Source organism: Phocoena sinus, chromosome 16 (assembly GCF_008692025.1).
Source record: "Phocoena sinus isolate mPhoSin1 chromosome 16, mPhoSin1.pri, whole genome shotgun sequence".
In the NCBI taxonomy this organism is placed as follows: Eukaryota; Metazoa; Chordata; class Mammalia; order Artiodactyla; family Phocoenidae; genus Phocoena; species Phocoena sinus.
In genome coordinates this window covers 37,811,690-37,839,237 of record NC_045778.1, presented here as the reverse complement: position 1 = coordinate 37,839,237, position 27,548 = coordinate 37,811,690, and the positions used below count along the sequence as shown (strand labels likewise).

Sequence of the window (27,548 nt, the reverse complement as noted above, 5' to 3'; positions counted from 1 at the left end):
GCCTGCCCTCTCATTGCTTTTCCTTCCCAACATCCAGTCAGAGGAGCAAGAGAATAATCATTAATTAAATGGCTTTGCATAGATATACAGTGTTTCAATAGTACTATGATTTTATTTATTTTTAAAAATAAATTTATTTATGTATTTATGGTGTGTTAGGTCTTCGTTACTGTGCGTGGGTTTTCTCTAGTTGCGGCGAGCGGGGGCTACTCTTCATTGCGGCGCAGGGGTTTCTCTTTGCGGTGGCTTCTCTTGTTGTGGAGCGCGGGATCTAGGTGCTCAGGCTTCAGTAGTTATGGCTTGCGGGCTCTAGATCGCAGGCTCAGCAGTTGTGGCGCATGGGCTTAGTTGCTCCGCGGCATGTGGGATCTTCCTGGTCCGGGGCTTGAACCTGTGTCCCCTGCATTGGCAGGCGGATTCTTAACCGCTGCGCCACCAGGAAAGTCCCAGTACTGTGATCTTAAAACTTTTTTATTGGGCCAGGTGAGCAGTCTGGGACAAAATTATCTGAAATGTGTTTACTCAAAATAACATCTAGGGCTTCCCTGGTGGCACAGTAGTTAAGAATCTGCCTGCCAATGCAGGGGACACGGGTTCAAGCCCCGGTCCGGGAAGATCCCCATGCCGCGGAGCAACTGGGCCCGTGCGCCACAACTACTGAGCCCACACACCACAACTACTGAAGCCCGCACGCCTAGAGCCCGTGCTCCGCAACAAGAGAAGCCACCACAATGAGAAGCCCGCGTACCGCAATGAAGACTAGCCCCTGCTCATCGCAACTAGAGAAAGCCCATGCGCGGCAACAAAGACCCAACACAGCCAAAAATAAATAAATAAAAATAAATTTATAAAAAAAATAAAATGACATCTAATTAGTCAAAATAAACAATGCTGAATATCCCTGAAATCCCAGCACCTAAACAAAATAACAGTTTACCTCTTGCTGTGGCAAGTTTGCTGTGGATAAGGTGGCAGCTTCAGCTGTTTCTGTGCCCTCTAAGGTTGACACAGTGAGGGAGGGAGGAGAGAAGGGTGGAGGTTACATTTCTAAAGGACCAGGCCCAGAAGTAGATGAAGTCATACCGCCTAGTCCCAGTGGCCAGAGCCCTGTCACCACTAGAGGGTTCAGGAAGCCCCCCTTGTAAGCATTCTGGTCCACTGGTCACAAACATTCGTTCCCCTGTGTCCCTAGAAAGCTACTTGGCACTCCAGCACTGGGCCCATCACAGTGACACAGAGAGGCTAAGACACTAAATCTAGTGAGTGCTGGCTTCACACAGACACTTTGCAACATGGCATGCATCTTTTTCTCATGAACATGATCACAGGCATTAATGACAAGGGCCTGTGGGGGTGATTGTATTGGGACCCCTTGCCTGGGTGGAGCCTGAGGTTTCACAGTGCTGGGACCATGGGCACAGCCTCAATCCTATAGCCTCTGGGAGGCTCAGGAATCACTCAGGGAGAGTCAAGCGTTCATGATTTGGGGCAGAGCCTAGATCAGAGTCCTGGAGTGGCACAGAACTACTGCAGGGAAAACCAGGACCACTGGAGGAAGACCCACCCACCCTGGAGAGGACATTCCCTCTAAGGTTGGAAGAGACTGTTAACGCTGAGGCTGGAGGGTTGCTGAGGGCTCTGCCCAGACCCCAGGCTTAGTGCCGCAAGTCTGCCCCAGGCCCTGGGTCCCAGGCTCACCCTTGATCCCAGCTAGACTTGTATGGGCTCGGGCCCTAGGCTGGGTGGCCTTCCCGGTGAGGGCTTCAGGGCCTGTGGCCATCTGGGGTGGTTCAGGAAGGTGCAGGGAGCTGGTGCTCAGACCCCAAAGCCCCTGCTTTCTGCCAAGCACAATGCTGTCCCTCCAACACTCTGCCCCGAGGGGCACCCCTCACGGGCTGACAGATTCTATCAGGAGACCAGGTGTAGCCCCGACATGGTGGAGAAGCGGGGCGCGGAGACGCATGGAGCACACCAAGTGCATTTGGAGTGCACAGGAGGCAGCCTCAGGCTGGAATCGGTTGGGAGAATCTTCAGGATGAAGTCCTGAGCAAAGAATGAGGCCAGAGAAGTGACTTATCTCAACTCCTTAGGGAGGGAAGGTGCCCCAACCAAGAAGCAATTTGTCTCCAACTTTTAGGTTGCCTTTTTAAATATCTACATTTTGGACAGTAATGGACCATGGTTAAAGGCTTGTATGATAAGGAAGGAGGAGGATGTTTCCCAGCTTGGCACTGAACTCCATTCTGATCTGCATTATTTAAAATTTGGAGTGATTCTATTCTTGGTTGGGTGTCAGAGGCTAAAGCTTTTTAAGATTGATCTGAGGCCACAATCAGAATAATAGGAGATAAAGAACCTGAGTGATTGCTTTTTAAAACGTGTGCAATTTTCCAAGATGCTGCCAGTGGAAAATCTTATCATGCCACTTGTTAAGAAGCATTTCAGAAGTTGGTTCTTCAGACAGTCTCCCTCTAGACAAGATGAAAAATGAAGACTTCCCAGAGAGCCAGCTTTGATCAGGTAGGAGAGAGAGCTGGATTAGAGTGTGAAGTTCACAGAACGATCAGGAAGCCCAAAACCCAGACCAGTGGTAGAAGGGTAGACACCCCGGCCCCTGCAGGAGGTCCCACCAGGATTGTCACCTCAAATTGTGAAGGAGGAAGCCAGTCCTTCACCATCCTGGGACTCCTGAATCTACACCATACCTTATTTTGTGGCACAAGTGGTAGTGTTATTGGGGGAGGGATTGTTCCTAGAGACAAACCAAATGAACAGGTATAGCGGCCAAAATGGTTTTAAAATAATAATTATGACAAGTACTCATATTCATTCAGCCTTTAGTGCTTTACAAAGCACCAGCTCAGGCAGCCCAGTGAGGACAAAAGGACAGAGGTTAATGTCCTCATTGTACAGGTAATAAAACCAGGCATCAGCCCTGGACCTGCTTGAGTCCCACATTAAGTGTCAATGTCACAATAATTACAAACCCCTATAATTATTTTTAAATGTTTATATGTATTCCAGCTCCTGTAAAATGGTTATAAGCAGACTCTATTCCTTGGCTATGTAATAACTCACAAATCACAATAGCATTACTCTCGCCAGGCACCCAACCCGGTGCTGTGGAGGCGCTGGATCACGAAAGCCTCAAAACACATCACATCATAGAGGAGGAAATTGAAGCTCGCCTTGTTGCACAGGCATTGGAGGCCCAGTCTGAGCCGTAGTTGTAAGCTTTCACTAGTGACGCCTCCACCATGCTGCCTTCTTCGGTGCCTGCTACAGCCCAGCTCCATTCCAGGCCCTCTGCTCACTCTATCCCATTTGGTTCCCAGAGAACCCCATTGAACAGAGAGGGGAACTGACGCTAGGAGAAGTGAACCCATCCAAGCACTTACTGTCAATAAGCAGTAGTGTCAGGATGAAACCAGATCTGTCTGAAGCTAACACCTGTGAGGTGTCCATAACTGTCCCACATCATCTCAGATTTAAAGTGTAATTGATGTTTGTCTTTTCATGACTAGGGTAAGCTCTGGGCATGAGACAACTGAATAGAGACAGGTGAAAAGAAATCTTTGTCATTGTTGCTGTTCTTACTCTCATTCATTCCCCTGGACCGAGCTGAGGCCCCCAGACGATCCGGTGCCCTGGGAACTGTTCCCAAGAGAGATCATTCTTTGCCAAACAAGCTATGGCAGCCTCCTGGGGTGGGCAGGGGCTTGTGTGCTCTGGTTAGAGGACTTGGAGAGGAATTGTCACTAGATTTTAGTCCAAGGGAAGTTGAGAGGCCTGCCACTCTAGATGTTTGCAGAAAGGAGAGAGAGGGGAAATCACTGCCCTGTACCTGGGAATAATAGATGGACGTTCCAGGCTGCAGAGAAGCTGGGCAGGCTGGCCTGGCCCTTGACACATTACACGGGGGAGCATTCAGCCAGGGAGTGACAGTGGAAAGATGACAACAGCCCATTACTCAGGCATGGACTGCACCCCATGAACTATCTGACTACTCTTTTATTTTTTCTTCTGTACTTTCACATTAAATTTTCTTATTTTGATGCAAACATTACAGGGCAAAACATAAAAGCTGCCTCACCATTCCCAGCACTCCCTCCCAAAGTGTGAGTTTTCTGTGCCATTTATGTATATTTACATGTTACTCGTGGGTTCTTGAGAGAGGGCAGAAACAGAAATTGAGATGGGAAAGTACTAAATTATTTTTCTAGCACTTCTTTTTTTTAAATTTAACAATTTTGCTTAGAAGCCTTTTTTATTTACCTCATTCTGATATGGCTTACCAGAAATTATTTAACCACTCCCCCATTGATGGACAAGTAAGTTGTTTCCACTTTTTGAGGTAAGGAAAACGCTACAGTGAGCATCATTATACATACATCCTTGTGTGTTTGTCTTTCCTTGGAACAAATTCTCAAAATTCAATACTAAGTTAAAGGATATTTCATTTTCAAATTATCTTAGACATTACAAAATTCCTTTCAAGAAGACTTTATCAAATTACTATCCCATCAAAAATGTCTGAGAATGCCCATTTCTCTTGCTTTCCCCAATATTAGATATTAGCAGTCATTTTATTTTATTACTTTTTATTGACATATAGTTGATTTATAATATATTGAATTAGTTTCAGGTGTACAGCAAGTGATTCAATTTTTTTTATAGATTATATTCCATTATGGATTATTACCAGATACTGAATATAATTCCCTGTGCTAAACAATATATCCTTGTTGCATATCTATTTTATGTATAGTACTGTGTATCTGTTAATCCCATACTCTTAATTTGTCCCTCCTCCCCAGTAGTCATTTTAAATTAAGAATCTTATGATGTTTATTGACCATTTGTATTTCTTCTATTAATTTCTTATTAATACCCTTTACCCATTTTTGTACTGGGTTCTTTGTCTTTTATTTTCATAATACATTTTACTTAACCCAACATATCCAAAAATTATCATTTCAATATGTAAGCAACATAAAATTATTAGTGAGATATTTTACATTCTTTTTTTACATGATGTCTTTGGAATCCACTTAGAGCATATCTCAATTTGGACACTAAGCTTTCATCAGAAATACTTGGTCTATATTGAGATTTCATGAATGCATTTGAAGAAGTAGAATCACATACCCACATTTTTCCAAATATCCTGTGGTAGGCAGAATAATGTCTCCCCAAAGATGTGAATGTTACGAAGATGGAATCAAGGTTACTAATCAGCTGACCTTAACATAAAAATTTATCCTGGGTTACCCATGTGGATCCAGGGTAATCACAAGGGTCTTTTATAGTGGAAAAGGAGACAGGAGAGGAGGTCAGAGTCTGAGAGCAATTTCAAGATATATTGCTGCTCGGAAGATGGAGGAGGGGGTCAAGAGGCAAAGGATGCAGGCACCCCCCGGAAGCTGCAAAAAGCAGGGGAACAGATCCTCCCCTGGAGCCTCCAGAAGGTTGTAGCCTGGTAAGGCCCATTTCAGACTTCTGACCTCCAGAACTGTAAAAAAATAAGTTTTTGTTGTTTTAAGCCACTAAATTTGTGGTGCTCTGTTAGGAAACTAATACATGTACTTAAAACTTTTCCAATAACTGAATCAAGTGTCAGTGTTTCATAACAGCTTTATTGAGGTATAATTTTCATCAATAAACTCCACATATTTAACATGTACAATTTGATAAATACATGTGTACGCCTGTGCAACCATAACCACAATCAAGATGTGTCTGTTACCCCCCAAAGTTCCCTTGTATCCTTTTGTAATCCCTCCTCCATCTTCTGCCCCTCCTGACCCCTGACCCCAGGCAATCACCAATGTGTTTAGTATGCATTTTCTGGAATTCTATGTAAACAGAGTAATACAGAACATACTCTGGTTTCTTTTACTTAGTATAATGGTTTAGAGATTCACCCATGTTGTAGCATGCATTTGTATTCATTCTTATTGCTGAATACTGTCCCATTGTATGGCTGTGCCACAGTTTGTTTATCCATTCACTTGTTGATAGCCATTTGGGTTGTGTCCAGTTTGGGGATATTAAAAATGAAGTTCAAATCTCTGTATGGACATATGCTTTCAATTCTCTTAGGTAAATACCTAGAAGAGGAATGGCTGGATCAAATCCTAGGTCTATTTTAACAGTTTGAGAGACTGCTAAACTGTTTTCTAAATTGTTTATACCATTTTACATTCCTACCAGCAGTGTATGAGAGTTCTAGGTCCTCCATACTCACACCAACACTTGCTATGGTCAGTCTTAAATCGTATCTATTCTAGTAGATATGTAGTGATGCCACACTGTGGTTTTAATTTGCACTCCCCTAATGACTGATGATGTGGAGGATCTTTCCATGAGCTTATTTGCCATTCCTACATCTATCTAGATTACAGATATAATAAAGTATCTGTTCAAATCTTTTGCCTATTTTTTTAAATTGGGTTGTTTGTTTCCTTATTATATTTTGAGAGTGCTTTGTATATTTAGGGTACAAGTCCTTTACCAGATATATGATTTTCAGATATTTTCTTCCAGTGTATAACTCATATTTTCTCTTAATCATATCTTTCAAAGAGCAGGGTTTTTTTAATTTAAATAGGTCAAATTATTAATTAATTGTGCTTCTGATGTTGTATTTAAGAAGTCTTTGCCTAACCAAAGTCATAAAGGTTTTCTACCAGAAGTTTTATTGTCTTATGATTTTACTTTTAAGTATATGATTTATTTTGAGTATATTTTTATATGTGATGTCAGGCATGGATCAAAGTTCATTTTTTTACAAAAGAATATAAAATTGTTCCACCACCATTTACTGAAAATACCATCCTGCTATCCATACTCCACTGAACTGCCTTTGAACCTTTGTCAAAAATCCATTTGTTTGGGCTTCCCTGGTGGCGCAGTGGTTGGGAGTCCACCTGCTGATGCAGGGGACACGGGTTCGTGCCCCGGTCCGGGAAGATCCCACATGCTGCGGGGCAGCTGGGCCCGTGATACGTGGCCGCTGGGGCTGCGCGTCCAGAGCCTGTGCTCCACAATGGGAGAGGCCACAGCAGTAAGAGGCCCGCGTACCGAAAAAAAAAAAAAAAAAAAGAAAAAATCCATTTGTTTGTTTGTTTGTTTCTGAACCTTCTATTCTGTTTTATTAACTTTTTTGTCTATCTCAATGCCAATATTACAATGTTTTGATTACTATAGCTTTATAGTAAGTCCTGAAATCCAGAAGTATTAGATCTCCAACTTTGTTATTCTGTTTCAAAGTTGTCTGACTGTTGTAGGTCCTTTATATTTCTATATGAATTTTAGAATCAGCTGGTCATGCTCTATAAAACACTACTGGGATTCTGATTGGGGTTGCTTTGAATCTTTAGGCCAATTTGGAGAGAATTGACATCTTAACAATAGTAAGTCCTCTGGCCAGTGAACACAGTATATCTCTTCAGTTGGTTATATCTTCTTTCAATTCTCCCAGCAATGATTTATAGTTCTCAGTGCACACATCTTGAAGATCTTTCATCATATTTATCCCCAAGTATTTCATATTTTGGGGTGCAAGTAAAATGGTTTTGATTTTCAATTTCCAATTGTTCACTGCTAATAGAGACACTACTTAATTTTGTGCATTTGTCTTGTATCCTGAAACCTTGCCAAAATCATTTATTAATTCTAGTAGCTTTTTTTTTTTGTAAAGTTTCAGCAGATTTTCTACATAGACAATTATGTTGTTTGTGGAAACACTTTCACTTCTTCCTTTCCAATTTGGACAAATTTTATTTCTTTTCCTCATCTTATAACAACAGCTAGGACTCGTACAATATTTAATAGAAATAATAAGAATAAACATCATTGTCTTGATCTTGGTCTTAGGGGAAAAGCTTTTAGCATGATATTAGCTTTTCGTTTTTCAGAGATACCCTTTATCAGGTTGAGGAAGTTCTCTTTTATTCTAGTTTGTTGAGAATTTTTATCAGGAATGGATGTTGAATTTTGTCAAATGCTTTTTTTTTTTTTGCATCTATCGAGATGATCTTTTCTCTTTTCTAGTTTATAAATATGGTTAATTACATTGATTGATTTTGGTTTGTTAAACCAACTTTGCGTACTTGGGATAAACCGCAGTTGGTCATTATTTTCCTTTCTATATATTGTTGAATTTGATTTGCTAAAATTTTGTTGAGAATTTTTGTTCCTGAGCGATATTGGTTTACAGTGTCCTTTTCTTATAATGTCTTCGGCTGTTCTATATCACAGTAATGTTGGCCTCATAAAATGCATTGGAAACCATGCCTTTTTTTCAGTTTTCAAAAAGAATTTGTGTAGTATTGGTGTTATTTCATCCTTAAATATTTGGTAGAATTCACCAGTGAAATCATCTGAGTTTGGAGTTTTCCTTGTGGGAAGGTTTTTAGCTACAAATTCCATTTCTTTTTATTTATATTTATTTTTGCTGTGTTGGGTCTTCGTTTCTGTGCCAGGGCTTTCTCTAGTTGTGGCAAGCAGGGGCTACTCTTCGTTGCGGTGCGCGGGCCTCTCACTGTCACGGCCTCTCTTGTTGCGGAGCACAGGCTCCAGATGCGCAGGCTCAGTAGTTGTGGCTCACGGGCCCAGTTGCTCCGTGGCATGTGGGATCCTTCCAGACCAGGGCTTAAACCCGTTTCCCCTGCATTAGCAGGCAGATTCTCAACCACAGTGCCACCAGGGAAGCCCCCAAATTCCATTTCTTTACTAGATATAGGGCTATTTAACTATTTCTTCTTGACTGAGCTTCAGTAGTTTGTGTCTTCTTTTATCCACTTCATCTAAATTTCCAAATTTATTAACATAATGTTTTTCTTAACATTACCTTATCTTTTTAATATCTGAAGAATCTGTAGTGAGGTCACCTCTCTAATTCCAGATATTGACAATTTATCTTCTCTCTTTTTCCTGATTAGTCTTGCTAGAGACTTATCAATTTTATTGATCTTCTCAAAGAACTAGCTTTTAGTTTCATTGGCTTTATTTTTCATTTTATTTGTAGCCACTCTGATCTTTATTTTTTCATTTTTTTACATTGGGTTTAATTTGCTCTTCTTGGTCTCATTTCTTAAGGTAGAAGCTGAGGTCATTGATTGAAGCCTTTCTTCTTTTGTGATATCAACATTTAGTGCTATAATTTACCCCCTAACTACTCCTCTAGAGGCATGTAACAAAATTTTATATGTTGTGTTTTCATTTTTATCCAGTTCAAAGCACTTTCTAATTTTCCTTTTTGATGTTCTTCTTTGATGTATGGGTTATTTAGAAATGCATTAATTGGTTTCCAAATGTTTGGGGATTTTCCAGAAATTTTTCTGTTATTGATTTCTAACTTAATTCCATTGTGGTCAAAGAACATATGTTGTATTTGAATTTTTTAAGACTTGTTTATGGCCATCTTAGTAAAAGTTTCATGGACATTTGAAAACACGTGTATTCTACTGTTGAGGAAGGTAGCAATTAGGTCAAATTGGTTGATAGTGTTTTTGCAGGTCATTTATATCCTTACTGATTTTTTTGTCTACTTGTTTTCTCAATTATTGATAAATAGATAATGAACTTTTTTTACTTTACTTGTCTACTTCCTATTGCTCCATTAATCTTCATTCCTTTCCTTTTTTGTCTAATATCATTTTCTTTCTGCCTAATTGTCTTTAACAATTCTTGTAGTATGAGTCTGCTGATGTTGCATTATTTCCTATTTGTTTTGTGTATCTTAAAAGGTCTTTACTTAGCCTTTATTTTTGAGGGATACTTTTACTGGATTCAGAATGCGAGGTTGACAGATTTTCCTTTCAGTACCATTAAAGATGTTGTTCCACTGATTTCTTAACTTACATTGTTACTGATAAGAAATTTGCTGTCATCCTCACATTTGCTCCTCTGTACATATTGTATCATTCACCTCTGGCTGCTTTTAAGAGTTTCTTTTCATGACTGGGTTTGAGCCATTTGATTATGCCTTCATGTACTTACTTTTCTTTATGTTTCTTATGCTTGGGGCTCACTGCACTTCTTAGATCTGTGGGTTTATACTGTTCATAAATTTGGAAAAGTTTCAGCTATAATTTCTTCACAAATATTTTTCAGTTCCCCCCTCCTTGTCCAGAATTACATGTAAATTACACTGCTTGAAGTTATCCTACATCTCACTGATGCTCTATTCATTCTTTTTACTTCTCTTTTCTCTTTGTTTCATTTTGAGTAGTTTCTATTGGCTATATTTTCAAGTTCTCTAGTCTTTTCATCTGCAACATTGGCTGTTAATCCCACTCATTGTATTTTTTATTTGCACATTGTACTTTTCATCTCTAGAATGTAGATTTGACACTTTTTTTTACATCTGCCATCGAGGGAGTCACCATATCCTCTGGCCTCAGTCAGATTCTCAGATGTCTGTAGTTCCACCCAACATCTTGACTATCATTTCATAAAAGACCCCAAGCTAGAAACACCCAGCTAAGCCATTCCAAATTTCCTGGTCTAAAGAAACCCTGTAAGAGAATAAAGGTTTATTGTTGTTTTTACCTACCAAGATTTAGGGTAATTTGTTATGTTGCAATAGATAACTAAGACATTCAGAATCTGACATAGGAAGCTTTCTGAATTCTGAGCATCTTCACCAGTCCCTGAAGGTTGTACCACATCCTAGGTGCCCCATTGCTGGGTTTAGACAAATGAGAGGGAGCAAGGCTAATCACTGGGCTGCTTCCCCTCCACCTGCAGTGCTCCTGGAGTTTGTATTTATTATGCTGTAGAAATGATGGATTTTGAATAAACCATCTAAGCTGACACTAATATAAGAAATATACTCTCTCCCAAAGTTGCTTTCCGAGAGAAGGAGTTTCTGGAGCTTTTGTCTGGGGCCTCCACTAGCTACCCACGGATCCTCTCAAGCTGGTGCATTCATGAGGGTTGGGGAGGGAGCTATGGTGAGCCAGCAGCAGGCCTGGAGTGGAGCTCAGTTACACACAGACAGAATAGCACATCCTTTGACCGTTACTCCCTTACACCAGTGGACTTGCACTGGTGTGAAGTTAGAGATGAATGAAGTCATTGGCAGCCTCTCAGGACAAACTTGGATATGCAGGCTGAGTAAGTAGCAAAACAGAGCAAATGCACATAAGCTCAGATGCAGGGGAAGGGGGAGAGGGGACTAACCTTTGTGGGAAGCTGTCGTGTGACGAGTTTGCACGATCTCTTTCTGCACCCAGCTGCCCATCTGCGCAGTTGTAGGTGCAAATGGTGTGTCTGGTCCCTTCCCAGGCCCAGCAGGAAGGAAACCAGCCACCCCCTCCAAAGTGCTAACACTCACTTTGGGCTCCTCAGGGAAATCCTGGACCCCTCTAGTCCAGGGCACGATCTGAGTGGCTGGAGGTACTCCTTGTCCTTCGGAACTGCATGTGCCCAAGGCACAGCAGCTCAACCAAAACCTGGCTCTCCAAGGCCAGCAGGAAAATATCGGATCATTTTAACCCTCACAACAGCGTCATGAGGTAGATACTGTTATTATCCTTATTTTACACTTGAGGAAACTGATGTGCTGAATAAGCTTATGGAAAAGGCACCTTCCTTTGGCTACTTACTCTAAGTGCCCCTAGAGGGTGGTTGTCAGCGTGTATCCCCGGGGGCCAGCAGCATCAGAAACCTGGTTAGAAATGCAGATTCTCCTTTTTTGTTTCTCTCTTTTTTTTTTTTTTTTTTTCTGGCCACATTGCACCGCTTGTGGGATCTTAGTTCCCCAACCAGGGATTGAAACCCGGGCCACGACAGTGAAAGTACCAAGTCCTAACCACTGGACCAGCAGAGAAATCCCCAGATTCTCCTTCTTTCTCCAGACCTATAGAGTCAGAAACCCCAGGGGTAGTTCTATTAGTGCTATGCTTACCAGCCAGTTGCTAAACATTTCCACTATTAGAAATTAAATCATACAGACCTACAATTAAATAAATTATATTAAAAACAAAGGTAATTAATGGATAAACAACAAGGTCCTACTGTATAGCACAGGGAACTATATTCAATATCTTGTCATAAACCATAATGGAAAATAATATGAAAAAATATGTATATAAACACACACATATATATATAACTGAATCACTTTACTGAACACCTGAAACTAACACAATGTTGTAAATCAGCTATACTTCAATAAAATACATTAAAAAAATAAAGATAATCAGTCCTCAAAATGTATCACCCCCTAATTGTTTGATTTCATTTACTCCTATCTGTGCTCTAGAGCCTGTTGACCCCTATGGTATCCATGTGGCAGGAATACTGCGGTGCATTTCTTCCCAGTGCCACATTCAATGACGACATGAAATCAGCCATGGAGGGTATTTATATCACAGAAGTTGGCAAACACTACAAATCAGCTTGCCTTATTTTTTTGGAGAACCTGTTGTTAAACACTTACTGCAAGGCCACCAAACTTGGTACTCTGTGTTTTAACAAGCCCTGGGGTGACTCTCATGCCCTCTCAAGGTTGAGACCTAGCCCGAGGGTCTCAGCTGGATGCTTCATACTGACTTCTACATGTCTTTCATCACAGTCTTAACAAATGACATACCGGAAACGGGAAAGCAGACTCCCTCTGCTCTCCTACCCCTTCCTCTCCCCTTCCCTTTTCTTCCCCGCTCCCAGCCCTCCACCCCCAAGTGCCTAAGCAAAATGCTGGGATCAAAGCCATGCTCTTAACCCGTGGGAAGCAGGACGGATCTGGGTGACCAAAAGCCAGTTCTGAGGGCCCCTTGCAGTAAGGGGGGCCACACTGGGATTCTTCTGAGTGAGTGATGAGCAATGGGTCCGAAAGGCACAGCCTGGCTCTCCAGGGCAGCTTCTTGCACACAAAGTCAGCCGGCAGCTGCTGTCACAAATATAGGAGGGAAAGTGCTCCATCATCAGACACCCCCAGAGCGCACATCCCAGCTTGCCCTTGCCAGCAGTGGGACAAGGAGGCTGGTTGCTTCACCTCTCCGACCTCCATCTGCTTGTCCAAGACGATAGGAATAGTAGTACTCACCCCTGTGGGGCCTCTAGAAAGATTAAATCCAATAGTTTAGACAAAGAGCCAGGAATATAGTACAAGCTCTGTAAACAAGGGTTATTACTGCTTTTCCGTTTAGCTGGAGTAGAAAGTAATGTCAATGTCAATATTGTTACTCCCATTTTATGGATGACAGATATTGAGGCATAGAGGGGAAAAAAAACCCAAAGTGCTCAGAAGTACTCAGAGACAGTTACTGAAACAGCAAACACCAGAGACCCTTCCCGTTAGCCGGTGATGGATCTCATGCACATCCTGTAATGAACACGTTTCCCCATCCTGGAGTTGCAGCCCTGATTTATTCCCACTAGCCCTAGGTTCCCTAGAAAGAAACCGTTAGTTCAGTTACAGCGATTACCATCTGGTTCTCTGGTTTATTGCTATAATTTCTCTAAAGCAAGCATCCGTAGGTAAAGACGCCGTTCTGCCTTTACGGTGCTTAAATGAGAAAAGGCATCTCCATGTGTCTGTGCAGCACAAGACTCCAGCAGCCACATGGAGCCTTCAGTCACCTTGAAAGCCAGGAATTACCTGGAAAAGATGGGACTGGAAAGAAGAACGCTCCATGAGTACACATGGGGGTGGGGACTGGAGGCAACCATGTGGATACAGCAGGTGACCACGCCAGTCACCTGGGCAAGTGCAGATGCAGGGATGCTGTTCCCCCACCCAGTGTGGAGCCCTGACACACAGTAATAGCTGGGGTTTATTTAGCAAATAAACAGCTTTCACTATGCCAGGTACTGCTCTGAGGGCTTCCCTGAGTACTAATTCACTTAATGCTCACAACAGCCCCGAAAAGGACTATTATTATTCCTATTTCACAGATAAGGAAATTGGGAAGTTGCACAGAGAGGTTAAATACTTTGCCTGAGGTCACACAGCCAGTAAGTAGGTGAGCCAGGATTTGAACCCAGGCAGTTAGACTGTAGGTATGGTACCTTCTTCGTGGTAGCTGACTCCCACGTAACAGGTAAAGAAATGAAATCTCACCCAGCCAGGAGGGGGCAAAACTGGGCTCACACAGATCTGTGCATCCTTTCCCCCATGTTACCGCCTGGACAGTTACGTACAAGAAACCTTCTTCCCCCTGACTCTCCTGCCCCAGAAAGCCTGCAAATGAGCATATTCCCCCCCCCCCGCCCCGCCCCCGACCCAATAATGGAGCCTTCCTCCCTGCTCCTGACTTGGGCTTACCGTGCCTTAACCAGGAGAGTGACAACCCTGGGCAGTCCTCTGTGGGCAGAGCTCCTCCAAGGGTGTCAGAATGTAGTGTCGGCCCACTCGAGCAGGGACCCCATGCAAGGCCTCATCTGTGCTCGGTCCCTGCCATGGAGAGGAGGCCTGTGCTCCTCCCGGCACCCAGCCTGCCCATCCAGGTCCTGGAGGGCTGGGACTCTGACCCGTGGCTCCACCCTCTGCTCCCCAGAGCCCTGACCACAGAAGCCCTTTCCCAGCCATCTCATGCTCTCGTGTTTGTGTTTGTCTCTCTATTTAGGGCTTTATTTCTCTACAAGGGACCCAAGTGACTGAACTTCTTCCTGGCCCTGAGGACCCGGGAAAGCACCTCTTTGAGATCAGCCCAGGTAGGCTTGAGCACCCTTCAGTTCTGTGCTGGGGCTGGCCCTGGTGGCCCCAATGGCAGTGTCACTGCACCTCTGGCCTGGGAAGGGCCACCTCCGCAACACTCCTCTCTGTGAGAACGCCAGCGCTGTCTCCAAGCACAATTCGGAAATTTGGGCCAAATCTAGAGGATATTACACATTTGGGGGGAATTTAGAAAATCCAGTCAATTATCTAGGTAATTAGCTTCTGGTGAGAGGAAAGTGTGGATTTTTAAGTTCAAAATAAAACAAGGGAGGTAACCAATCCATGGGGACACCTTAGAGTGAAGGTCCAAACACAATATCTGGGTCACATGCAAATAAGTCCAGGGAAAACCACTAGCACAGGTTCAGAGCATTAAAGTAAGCTCTGTCATGAATCCCAGAACAAACCATTGCAATGTGGTGGGAGGAAGGGGAATAATTTAACTCAAAGAACCGCCATCATGTTAGCAGTTACAAAGCAGGTTTTTAAAGTTCCCAGCTTTAAAATGTGATTCTTACTGAACTAAGTAAGTGTGTCTTGCAAATGAGTCAGCTTACAGAGGGGCTGGCTGGTGAGGTAGTATTTTACTAGGCTTGGCCTCCCCCTGATGCAGAGCCTCAGGCAAGGATCTGAGCAGTTCATCCTGAGGTGATCCCCAAAAAGCACGAGAAAGGGAGCAGGAAGGGAGAACCAGCAGGGTGAGCTGGTGCCACTGTGGGTGCCCGGGGCTCAGTTCCAATGAACAGACTCAGAGGTGTCTCACCCAAGGAGTGAGGAGGCTGGGCGTTTACCCACCAAGTCCCACCGGCCATTAACTGAGAGCTGCTCCCTGGGAGGCTGACTCTGGCATTTCTGGCCCGCCCTGCGCTTGGCCAAGCTCCCTGCCTTCAGAGAAGGCCTTCAGGCAGAGTCGCAGGTGCTTGAGGAAAGAGGCTGCCAGTGTGGATGGGAACAGTGAGTGCCCAGGGGTCTGGGCAGAGCACCGAGAGCAGAGGCTACAGGCAGCTAGCCATCACACCCTATCATGTGCCAATCGAATTTAGACTTCCTTCTGGGAAGTGGTGGCTGTGGATGGAGTGTGCTAGGGCCTGTGGGGTCTGTGAGCCAGTAAGTTTACAGTCTCAGAGAGGCAGAGCCACACAACCCCTCTGACGAAGTGACCTGGCTATGGGCTGTGCACCAGGGGACGCGTCAGCCCAGGCTCAGGCCAGCAAGCTATGGCCCACTGGGAGCAGGACTGAGCGAATCCAAGCCTGGGGCAGGGTGTGCCCACCTTTGCTCTGTCCATACTGGGAACTCCAGGAGGTACAGGCTGCAGGCGAAGTGCAGGGAGACCCTCCCAACTGCCTGCCGCATATGCAGAATTCAAGTACCTGGTTTCATTTGGGTATTTCATCTACTGTAAGAATATTGTTGCTGAAAGGACACATTAGAAGGTGGCAACAGAGGGACCCCAGGGTATGGAGTGGAAAATAGAGGCTTGGTTGATTATGGAACAGGAGTAAAGGTTTCTGCCAAGAAGGTAGAGAAGAAATGAAGGAGGGGAGTGAGGTAGGCAGGGCCCTGCCATGTAGGGGAGGGGGAGCTGGACACCTGGAAGGAAGGCTTGGGGAGGGGCCAGGGGCCTGGGCCTGGGAGTTGGGGAGGGCTGAGGTGAGGCCAGAGCCACAAGGTGGAGGTCAGCACGCACCACCATGAAGTCAGAAAGGCACTGGACGTGCGCCCCCAGGGACCGGATGGGAATGGTCACCAGTGCGCATGCTGTTTATCTGGGTCAGAGCTATTTACAAGAATTTCTTTGACTCTGTGGGGAAGACCCATTTGCCACGTAAGGGAACATATTCACAGGTTCCAGGGCTTAGGACGTGAGCATCTTTGTGGGGCCATTATTCTGCTACCACAGTACTCAAAACATCCCTCTAAGGTAAGGGGTCCTTGCATGCCTGTTTTATAAAAAAGGACATCGGGGGTTAGAAACGATTGGTGACTTGCCCAAGGACACACAGCTGGATGGCAGTAGGGTCAGGGCTTCTACCTGGGCAGTCTGACTTCCAAAGCCACACACTTATGCTGCCCTTCAACACAGGTACCTGGTACAGGTCTGGCATTTTTCCTACGTGGGCCCGAGAGGTCTCAGGACACGGTTATAGAAGGAAAGGCTCCTCACACCCCTTTTTCCCAAGCACAGCAGTGGTCGAAGCACCAAATGTATGCAGGTTCCAAGTGCCCCCCTCTTGCCTTTGGATGTGCAGCTGCTCCTGAAAGCCGGGGGTGGGGGTGGAGGGTAGCTGTGAGACCACTCAGGGAAAGCGGGTCAGGTGGTAGGCAGTGCAGAGCCCCAGGCAGCCTTTGGGAAGCGCTGAAAAGAAAGACTTAGTCGCTTCCACTTCCGTTGGATGCATCTTTCTGGCCCCGGAAAGCCGAGCTGCAGTGCACGTCTGCCACACCCAATACCTCAGAGGGAGGGAAACTTGGCAACTCTTGGACATGTGATAGAAACCCAAGAATGATAATGCATGACATCAGTTACATGAATTTTAAGTCATAGCTCTATTCATGCTCTTTAACAGTATAAAAAATCACAATTTTTCATCAAGATAGAATTTAAAATATGAGGAAAATTATACTGTGAGTGCCATCTAGTGGAGAGATGCGCCAATTTCATGACAGGCCTCGCGTGTCCTCCAGCCAGCCCCCAGCCATCTCAGTCAGCCAGGCCACACCTCTGATTCTTGATGGGCTCCGACCGCCACTAAATAGTGGGGCTGCGGCTTGAGCCAGTTCTAGCCCCAGATCCCCGCATCCACCAATAGTCTGAGTCTGGTTCCTGGGTCAGGCCGGAAGGAGCCAGGCCCCAGAAGGGGCTGGGATTCGAGGACGCTCGGTCTTCTTCCCACTCGGGCCTCTTCTCTAGCCTGGCAGTTGCTTGGCAAACCCCACCCCTCCAGCCCTTTGAAAGCTGTCTGCCCCTTGCAGACTTGATCCTCTTGGCCTCCCAGACCATCACTGCTTGGCACTGCAGGCATCTGGGCACAGGCAAGCTTAGGCCTTCCTCCGAACCTACAAGGATGGGGGAAGGGGTGGAGAGGCCTGCTTTGGCGCTCTGGACAAAAAGTTGCTAAACCCACAACTTGTACTTATGTTTGGTGGGTCGAGTTAGGTGATCCCAAGAAGTCGTTTCGCTAACATCCTTATTCCGGTATTACCTTGATGCTACCACAGGGAGGCAAGCCCACTGACTACAGGCATTCAGACAGGAGCCCTAAGTCGTGCTGGCGAGTGACTGCTGGTCTATCACGGCTTCTCCACTGCTGGGCATGTCTTTCCAGAGTGCCCGATGGCAGGTGGCAGAAGCCAGCTCTGACAAATGCAGACAAAGGGGGAAATGACCAGAGGCTGTGGGGCCACACAGAATCAGCCCATGCGAAGCTGGAGCGATGCGTGTGGAAGGGGCAGGCGGCGGGGCTGCTCAGGGCCCCCGGAGCCGGGAACAGAGAGTGGTAGGTGCTCTGAGCGGGGAAGGCCGAATCCCACAGGCTCTTCAGTCCCGGCTGCGTCGATGGCTCAGGGTCTGAGGTGGCTGTGTTTACGCCATGTGCCTGCCACTGGTGACACTGGGGTGGTGAGGAAAGGCCTGTACACTCCAGTGCCTGGACAGACCCGCCCACAAAGGCTCACACAGTAGGCACAAGGACCCCCCAGAGGAACTCAGGTGCTTCCAGGGAAGGGAGAGGAGGTGCCCTGCATCAGACACAGTCCATGGCTGTTTCTTTAGGGACCAAGTGTCCACGCTGACCGTGGCTCTTTCTGCAAATCCACACCAGGGTCCCAGGTCCGAGTACAGGAACCTTTCCCAGCAGCATTTCCTCCTGGAGTGCGAGGGCCCCAGCGTGCGGGGCTGAGGATGACCTGGATGAAACACAAAGGCCGCCCGGAATCTCAGAGCGGGAAAGTGCTGTCTTCTGGAGCAGGAGGACATGGAGGGTGTCACGGTGGCTCTGACATCTGGGCCCAGTTCCCATCGCAGAGCGCCTGTCTGCTTTGTGCCCCACAGACCACATTTCTCAAGATAAAGTGCTGGAGGCTCTGGTGGGGAAACTGCCCAGTTCAGAGGTCTGGCAGGTGCCCTGCTCTCCCACAGAGCCCCCTGCTGCCTCCTTCTACTACGTTGTTTGGGATCCCCACCCACTCCCCGGACACCAGGTGGGCATCTTGCGGGCAATAGGCCTGGGCAGGGATGGCTTTGAGGCCTTGGGTTTTCAGCTCCACCCAGGCATTGGTACGAGCAAAGCGAGCAATGGCACTCCATGGAAGTTGGGGAGACAGTGGAGTGTACCCAGGCTTGCCAGCGATGCTGCTCTTCCCTAGGGGCAGACATCTGCACGCAGAAAGGAAGGTTCCAGGGGAGAGAGTGGGGAGGCCGAGTGCACGTGCCATGTCCCTGTTTGCGCCTGTTTTCTGCCTTCTTCCAGCAGGGCACGTGTGACCACACAGCAGCTAGCTCTGACCAGTGTTCCAGACTGTCCTCTCCAAAGTCAGGGAGGACTGGACAGAAGCTCGACCCTGCCACCCAGGGCCTGCTTGGTTTTAGACAAGTCACTCAATGTCCCCGTGCCTCTGTCTCATGACTTCTAATTTGGAGATAATAAAGCCAAGTGCCTTGGGTTTGGTGAGGTTGCAGGGGGAGCCTAGTGCCTGGCTCAGTGTAGATGCCAATATTTTTCTATTCTTCCCTCCTCTCTGCAGTCTGTCTGTTTATCATTATTATTAATAACAACAACACAGTTCCCGCTTAGCGATCACCTGTAAGTTATCAGTCCTAATACTGTGTGATGAGTGCCCCAATAGGGGTGTCCCCAGGGCTGAGAGCCCAGAGCAGAGGGTGAGGGTGGCTCGCCTGGGTGGTTAGGGAAGATTTCACCCAAGCTAAACCTTGACAGGGAAGTGAAAATGACCCAGCTGAGCAAACAAGAGAAGGTCATCCCCAAATGATGGGGGGATAGAGTACACAAAGGCACAGAGGCCTGGGGAAGTATACTGTGGGGGAGACTCGTGGTGTAGAGGACCAAGGAGGAAAGGGGGGCAGGGGCCAGGTCACGAAGGGCCTTGGATGCTGGACAAAGAGGCTTGGACTTTAGCCACTGCACTTCTTCAGCAGGCAGGAGGGATGGTTAAAACCAGAACTGTGTGTTAGCAAAACCACTAATGTAATGATGGGGGGATTGCAAGGACCCGGCTGGAGATGAGGAGGTAAGCTGCCACTCCTCGTTACCACCGTCCATGCTCTGCCTGGACCCTCACCCCAGCCAATGTCCACAGAGGAGACCACCCTGCCCTGCCAGAGCGCTGACCGTCGGGGAGGCAACTCAGAAGCCAGGCCACTTAAAGCGGAGCTCTGATTCTTCCTGTGCAGTTCCAAGCTCATGCGCCAAGTTCTTAGCAAGGGGGCCCTGATCAGCATATGCTTTTGGGGTCTAAGTGGGTCCCAGACCCAGCTCAGTCTCTTAACTTGCTGGGGAAACCAGATCAGATTTCCTTGGTTTCTCCAACCGCAGGATAAGAGGGCCTCCGAGGTGTCCACCTGCCCTAGTAGAATGGTGCCAGAAGAATGGCCTTCCATAAGCAAGCTTCCCCTGCGAGAACGGGTTCCAGCAGTTTCTTACGGCTACGCTGGATCTTTGAAGGCTCTCTCGGGCATTGAGCTTACAGCTGCCTGTCCTTATCCGCCTGCAGCTTGAAGCAGATAGGAGAACTGCTGCCTGCTATCTGTGAGGCCTGACCTTGGAGTGAAGCCAGCACGCACAGATTACTCTGTAGAAGTAGACTGATACGGTGCTCCTGACATCCCCAGAGCATCGCTCATCTCATCAGCCGCCTCCTGAGCAGGATGGCGATCCCAGCCTATCTCGGCACCTGGTACCAGCCAGCCGGCATATCAGCCTGACCCCGGGTGGCCCTGCTGAGTTTGCCTGCAGAGCGCCAGACGATGGGTAATGACTAGAAATGAAATTAGATGAGCAGTTCACAAGCGCTCCCCACCCCTGAGGGTGGGAGAATCAGCAAATACAAGAGTGGTTTCTGGAACTTCCCTGCTTTGTGGTCTGGCCCTACTGTCTTAGCCTCACTTTTCTTAACAAAACACAGGACCAGGTATGGGAAACTCCCACTGATGTCTCTGGAAATAGATGCCCTTGAAGAGGAGGTTGCAGTTCATTCCTTTTGGCCAAAATCATGTTGTAGAGCAGCCCTGTTCAATAGAAATATAAAGCAAGCCACGCTTGTAATGAAATTGACAATCCCCTTTCTCAGTTACACCAGCTGCATTTCAAGTTCTCAGCAGCCACATGTGTGTGGTGGAGCCGTACTGCACAGCACAGGCCTGGATGCAGAGGCGACTGGGTGCAATGCCTGACATAGAATAGGTGCTCAGCAGGTACTCCTAAAATGAAGGGGAGGGAGGAAGGAGGAGGAACAACTGGGGGAAAAGCCTAGGCTTTTTTTTTTTTTTTAATATAATAGTGTTTATTTTTACTTGTTGACAGTTTGCTTTATTTATTTATGGCTGTGTTGGGTCTTCGTTTCTGTGTGGGGGCTTTCTCTAGTTGTGGCAAGCGGGGGCCACTCTTCATCGCAGTGTGCGGGCCTCTCACTATCACGGCCTCTCTTGTTGCGGAGCACAGGCTCCAGACGTGCAGGCTCAGTAATTGTGGCTCACGGGCCTAGTTGCTCCGCGGCATGTGGGATCCTCCCAGACCAGGGCTCGAACCCGTGTCCCCTGCATTGGCAGGCAGATTCTCAACCACTGCACCACCAGGAAGCCCAAAGCCTAGGTTTTGAAGTCAGACATCAAGATTCACAGTTTAGTTCCACCACTCACTAATGGCAAGAACTTGGGCCAATAACTTACATTCTCTGAGTCTCATTTTCATCATCTGATAATAGAAAGAAAACTACCTACTTGGCAAGAAGGCTGTGAACATCAAGTGAACTAAGATACGTGGATGTGCAGAGAACACCCCTCCGCTCTCCACCAGCCCGTTCTCTCTCTTCCCTTCCTCCCTCCCTCCCTCTTTCCTCTCTCCTCTCTCTCTCCCTCCCTCTCTCCCTTTCTTTCAACTCCTCTTTAATCTACCACATACAAGCAAACTTCAAATAAGATTTCAAATTTCTTTAGTTTATGGCTTTCAAAACAAACAAATCCCAGCTCTCCAGCAGTTGTTCTCAAGTTTTCCTGCGTATCAGAATCCCCTGGAGCACTTACCAAAACCTAGAATGCTGGGCTCATCCCCAAAGTTACTGATTCCAGGGTCTGGGATGGGGCCAGAGGACCTGCATTTCAAATGCGCTCCCAGGTGATGCTGCGCTGCTGGCCTGGGACCACGCTTTGACAGATTGAAAGGGAGCTCATGGAAGAAAGGGGAAATTTTATATCTGATGCCTTTAATGGTGCTTTTCCCCTGCTTTTTGAAGACAGAGCGCTGCATTTTTATTTTGCACTGGGCCCCACAAATTAGGTACTTGGTCCTGAGTACATTGGAGGGGCAGCTACAGGAGCAAGGAGCCCAGAGGTTGTATTCGTGGAGACATGAGTCTGGAATAAAGGAGGTGATGATCCCAGCACTGTGCTACGAGGGCCTTATGCAAACGAGGCTGAGCTGCTCCACTGTGGTAGGAAGAGGGCACCAAGGGGCTTGACGGCCTCATGAAGCACTGTGACACGGGAGCAGGTGTAGCTATTCTTTGTAGGGGCCTAAGGACAGACCAGGCACGGGGTTTTCTATTTGCTGTTTAAATGGCGCACTCCCTTGGGTGGAGGAGATACTCGTGGGATGAGAGGAGACCACTCACAGGCACCCAGGGTCCCCCGAGGTGCAGCACACACTCCCACCAGCTGCGGGTCTCCCTCTCGGCAGCCACTGGACCGCGGCGCCGTGCACCTTCCTGGGTGAGGGAGTCCAACCAGGCATCTCCCTTTCCCGCAGCCCGAGGCCCTACCCTGTGCACTGGTGCTGTCACCCAGGGCTGGGACTGTCACCACCGTGCTCCACCCTGAGACTGTGCTGGGTTGGTGGCCCTGACCCCAGCCCTCTGCCAGACTAGGGGAAGGGGGTGGCAGCAGTCACTGGAGGGAGGGGGAAGGGGGGCTGTTGGCCTGGGGCACCAGGAGACAGTGGGTGGCTCAGCATCCCTGGAAGCAGGAGGCTGCCAGGGGCAGGACCACCAGAGAATTGAGCTTCCAAGCCCTTGCACACGCTCCCCTGGCCCATCAGAATTCACTTACAAAACACAAATTTAAAGGCAAAATGGTTGACAACCTCAAGACAGCCGCCAGAGAGCAGTGAATTCCTAACACAGGGTCCTTCTGAGTAGGGACCCTGTGCACCTGCCCTGGTTGCAGGCCCTTCAGCCCTGACTGTGGGCTACTGGACGTAAATGCAGGACATGACTTTCTGTTCTCTTGCTCTAGACTCCAGCCTGTGAGCTCAGCCTAACACCCCTGTTGATCTCTTCTTGCAAATTCACTAGCCCTCAGAGCCTCCAGTCATAAATGAATTCAGTGCACATCTTATCAGTGTCTTTATCCTATTCATAAACTTGGCACCCAGAAGGAATGTGGCTTCTCCAGGGGCTGAGCGTGCTACACCCATCATAGCCCAGCCCTGTGTTCTTCCCATCCATCCCTTGCCCTGGGCCTGAAGCCACTGCTGCCCTGTCCTCTCCCTTTGGGCCTGTTAATAGAGATGCTCCTGCATTTGCTGAAGTCTCCGCTTCTCCCACATCCTAATCCACTAAGGCAGAGGGGACTTTAAATGGAACTGCCGCCACCCCAGAGGGCATCAGGGAATGTTGCCCTGGAAGGCAGTGCCTGCATCCCTTGCAAATCAAGGCTGTGGTCCGTTAGGTGATTACACTGAAGCCACCTCGCTTGAATGAGGCCAATCAGGAATTGCCTTTAGCGGCCCACCCAGGGCTGCCCACCACCAGGGCAGCCTGGCTTCCTGAGTGCGTAACACGGTCCTTACCCCAGTGCGCTGGCTCAGCCTCACCTTGGCAAGTGTGACACTCTGCCTGACCCCCTGACCCACGGCCTCCTGATCAGCACAGTGAGGGCCACCTGCGTGGCCTGCGGGGACTCCAGGAAGTGTCCTGCCCTGGCTTGGGGAGGCGCGTGGATCCAGACTCCAGGCTTGCCACTGTTATCCTCGTCCCAGCCAGGTGACCCACCTTCTCCCGCCTCAGGGCTCCTCATTCAGAGCCACGACTGCTTCTGTGCACCTTTCATGCATGATTGAAAGTACTTCTTGGTTTTTGACCTTCTTCTCTTTTGGGGGCAGTTACGTTTCTCTCATCAGACTTAGGTCTCCTCAGGGGCGGGGTCCATGTCTGATTCACACCTGCAACTTCAGCCCGGTGCTCAGTGTCTGGCCCAGACGAGGAGCACGGGAGGAGACACGCACAGTTGTGCCAATGTCCTGGGGCATGAGAGAGCCATTCGCCGTGGGTTAGATCCCAAAGAGCCTTGGCATTTGGACAGTCTTATAGGCAATGAGGAGCCACTGAAGTTTCTTAAACAGGGGAAAGTTATGATCGTATTTAGCAACAATGAGAAGACCGGACTGGGGTGGGCGGTAACAAGGGAGACCCAAAACCAGTTGGGGGGCTGCTTTAATAGAGCAGCAGGCACTGGGTACTGACAAGTTGGAACCAAGCTGTGGCTGGGAGGATGGGGCATGGCTGGGAGGCAGAAAGGCCAGATCTGGTGAGGGACAGGATGCTGGAGGTGGAGTCCAAAATGACCGCCAGGCTGCTGGGCAACTAAAAAAAGGACAGACAGGGAGAAGAAGTTTGGGAATGAAGATGACTGGGTCATTGTGAGGTCACAGAAGCCCAGGCTAGCAGCTGTGACAACCTGGATTCAGTTTTGCAGGGAGCAGGGCTTGTCAAGCCCTCAGTTCCACGCCGATGTTCCAGCCCTCCCCCACTGTAAGTGATGCTCTTTCTCTATTCAAGACAAAGATCAGTGATCTAGGAAGCCCTTCCAGACTCCACTCCCACATGCTCCCCACAAACCCCTCCCTACGATGAGTCTTTTTAATGATAGAGTTCAAAAACCACACCCAGAACTTACTAGCTACGTGACCTTGGTCAATTGCTAACTTCACTGTGCCTCAGTTTTCTCATATATAAAATGAGAATAATTAAGGTATACCTATACCTTGGGTATATCTATATCTTAGGTTAGGGATGGAGGTAAAGGGGTTGGATGTGACTATAAAGGGGGAACAGAGGGAGACTTACTCTGATGATATAGTTAAATAACTTAATGGTGGTGATCGTTTCATGTAGCTACACATGTGATAAAACTGCATAGACCCCTCCCCTGCCTCATTACACACACACACACACACACACACACACACACATACCCCAGTCCATGTATAACTGGCAGAATCTGAATCAGCTTTGTGGATTGATCGTACAGGTCAGTTTCCTGGTTTTGATGCTGTGCTGTAGTTATATAAGATGCTAATATTGGGGGAGGCTGGGTGAAGAGTGCATGGGACCTCCCTGTACAATTCTTTGCAACTTCCAGTGAATCTAGAATTATTTCAAAAGAAAGCTTTTTTTTTAAGTACATACCCCATAGTGTTTTTGTGATATGATACACCTATATCTTAGGACAATACTGGCCTGTGTTAAGTATTCTATACAGTTTAGCAAGTATTACAATAAGGTGTCTGCAAAACCTAGAAACAAAGGATCAATGTATCTTTAAAGAGTAGTTAGTAACCTTTTCAAATAATATACTCAGTATGTTTTTCTTCAACCTCCAAATACCTTTTCAGATAAAATGCCTCTAAACTTAAGGCAATGGGTCAAGTTATTTATATCAAAAAGTATAACAAATACAGTACTTTCTCAGAATTTTGTGACTTTCTGGCCATCCTGTGGTCTATTGATTGATTGATTGACCACTGGGCCCCTTGTTTCTTAGGGGTGTTTCACATGAAAAAACATTGAGAATATTATTTGAAAATTGGCAAATGCCCTGTTCAACAGCTTTTCCTGACTTTGCAAGACACCTGTGTGTGGCACTCCTGCAGCTATGGCGACTGTGCGCGTCTGCCCACCTTCTGTATGGCTGCCCCTCACATGCCCCGACGCAGATCAGGTACAGGAACATGTTTGCTGACTGACGGAATGAAAGACCACTCACAGGGGAAACCTGCTAAAATTCCTTCAAGAGCAACTGGTCATGTTCCTGGGACAGCAATAGGAATAAATTCCCTATATTAACATTTTCCGCAGGACACAAGCAACATGAGATTCTTAAAGTCATCTGTTGAGTTTCTTTTTAGAAAGAGAAGTGGGAAGGGCACCCTACAGTGTATTGGTTCAGTCTTCCCAGGTGATTGCACCTTACACTCCTGTTGTAGAGATTTGGAAACTGAGGCACAGAGGGGTAACTTGTCCAAAGTCACATGACTAGTACAAGATGGAGACCGGGGTCCATCCAGGTGAGTCCCCGTCCAGGGTCCCATCTTAGGCTGCCAACAGGAGCCGAGGCGGGTGCTGGGCACCACAGCTCTGAGACACAGAGGGGCGCAGACAGAAATTCCTCAGCTAGAGATATGCATACCGGATGGGAAAGGGTGATGTGCAGGAGGAGGTATGCTCAGTGCCAGCTCAGAACAAAGATGTAGATAAAATTCTTTACGCGTGATCTCAGCTAGACTAAATCTCTAGATAAATTAGGATGTGGGGAGGAATGTGGCAGGGGATTAGTGGGTGGGGGGTTGAATGACCCAGGTCACCTCTGGGAAGCCAAGCCCAGGTACAGAGACTCCTCTGACGGAGAGCCTTTAGCTTAGGAACTTAGACACAAGGCTGTTCTTTAGTCTAGGTCCTTCATACACAGGTGTGGTCCATGGACCAGCTGCATCAGCATCACTGGGAGCTTGTTGGAAATGCAGATTCTCAGGCCCCACCCAGAACTACTGAAACAGAATCTGGGTTATAGCAATAAGCCCTGAGCGATTTGTGTGCATGTTAAATGCAAAGCCATGCTCCCAAGCGAAACAACATCAGTGCTACCCAATCCTGGACGATAAGCTTCTGAAGGAGGGTCTTTCATCTGTGCGTGCAGAAACTGATGCTGTGCTCTTCAAGATGCTTGACAAATTAAACCTGTGAAAGAGCAGCAACTCAAAAGGAGGAAGGGAGCTGAAAGTGATGGTAGAGAGAGGCAAACAGTGACAAGAAATTGAGTCTAGTTCCCAGGCTGCAAGCCAAGCTGCAACCAGGGCTGATTGCCCGTGGGCTGATTCTGCCCCGCAAGACATGTTTTGTTTGGCTTATGAAACATTTTTAAAAGTAAAAGGTTTTACCCACTGATAATGTAGATTTCTATAAGGGTGAATTTCGGCCTACTTTCTCCATATAAACAATTAACAGGATCTCAGTAACAGCTGCTCCTTTTGGACAGAGCTGAGTGTCCTCCAGTTGGCTAGAATCCCCACCTCTCCCTATTGCCCCCATCCCAGGCCCCTTCCTGCCCCTGGCACCTGCTTTCTCAGTTCAACTTACCTGTCTCATCTCTCTATAAGGGTTTGAGTCTGGGAGCTCTAGCGTAGGCAATTAAAAACTCAAAATCAAAGATGGCTAGAAAATGATAGTTATTGTGTATTGGCCGAGTCATTTGACACCCCCATTCTTGTGCGGCTGTGGTTAAGGGCGAGGTGTTGAGTCACACTGTCTGAGATTCAGTTGTGGCTCAGCCTCTGCCCAAGTATGGGGTCCTGAGTGAGTCGCGTAACCCTTTAAACTTCAGTCTCTTCATCTGTAAAATGGACTCAATAAGAGCGTCTCCATGTGG

The 27,548-nt window shown here is 47.1% G+C and overlaps 1 protein-coding gene across 5 annotated transcripts in view; it reads left to right on the top strand.

Moving 5' to 3' along the window:
• ARHGAP22 (Rho GTPase activating protein 22) overlaps window positions 1-27,548 on the top strand; it is a 219,865-nt gene that overhangs the window by 83,520 nt on the left and 108,797 nt on the right. For all 5 annotated transcript variants that reach the window (XM_032607461.1, XM_032607457.1, XM_032607458.1 and 2 more), the window contains one exon: window positions 14,580-14,667. In XM_032607461.1, the coding sequence (XP_032463352.1) occupies window positions 14,580-14,667 (88 nt within the window). The remainder of the gene's footprint in view (window positions 1-14,579; window positions 14,668-27,548) is intronic.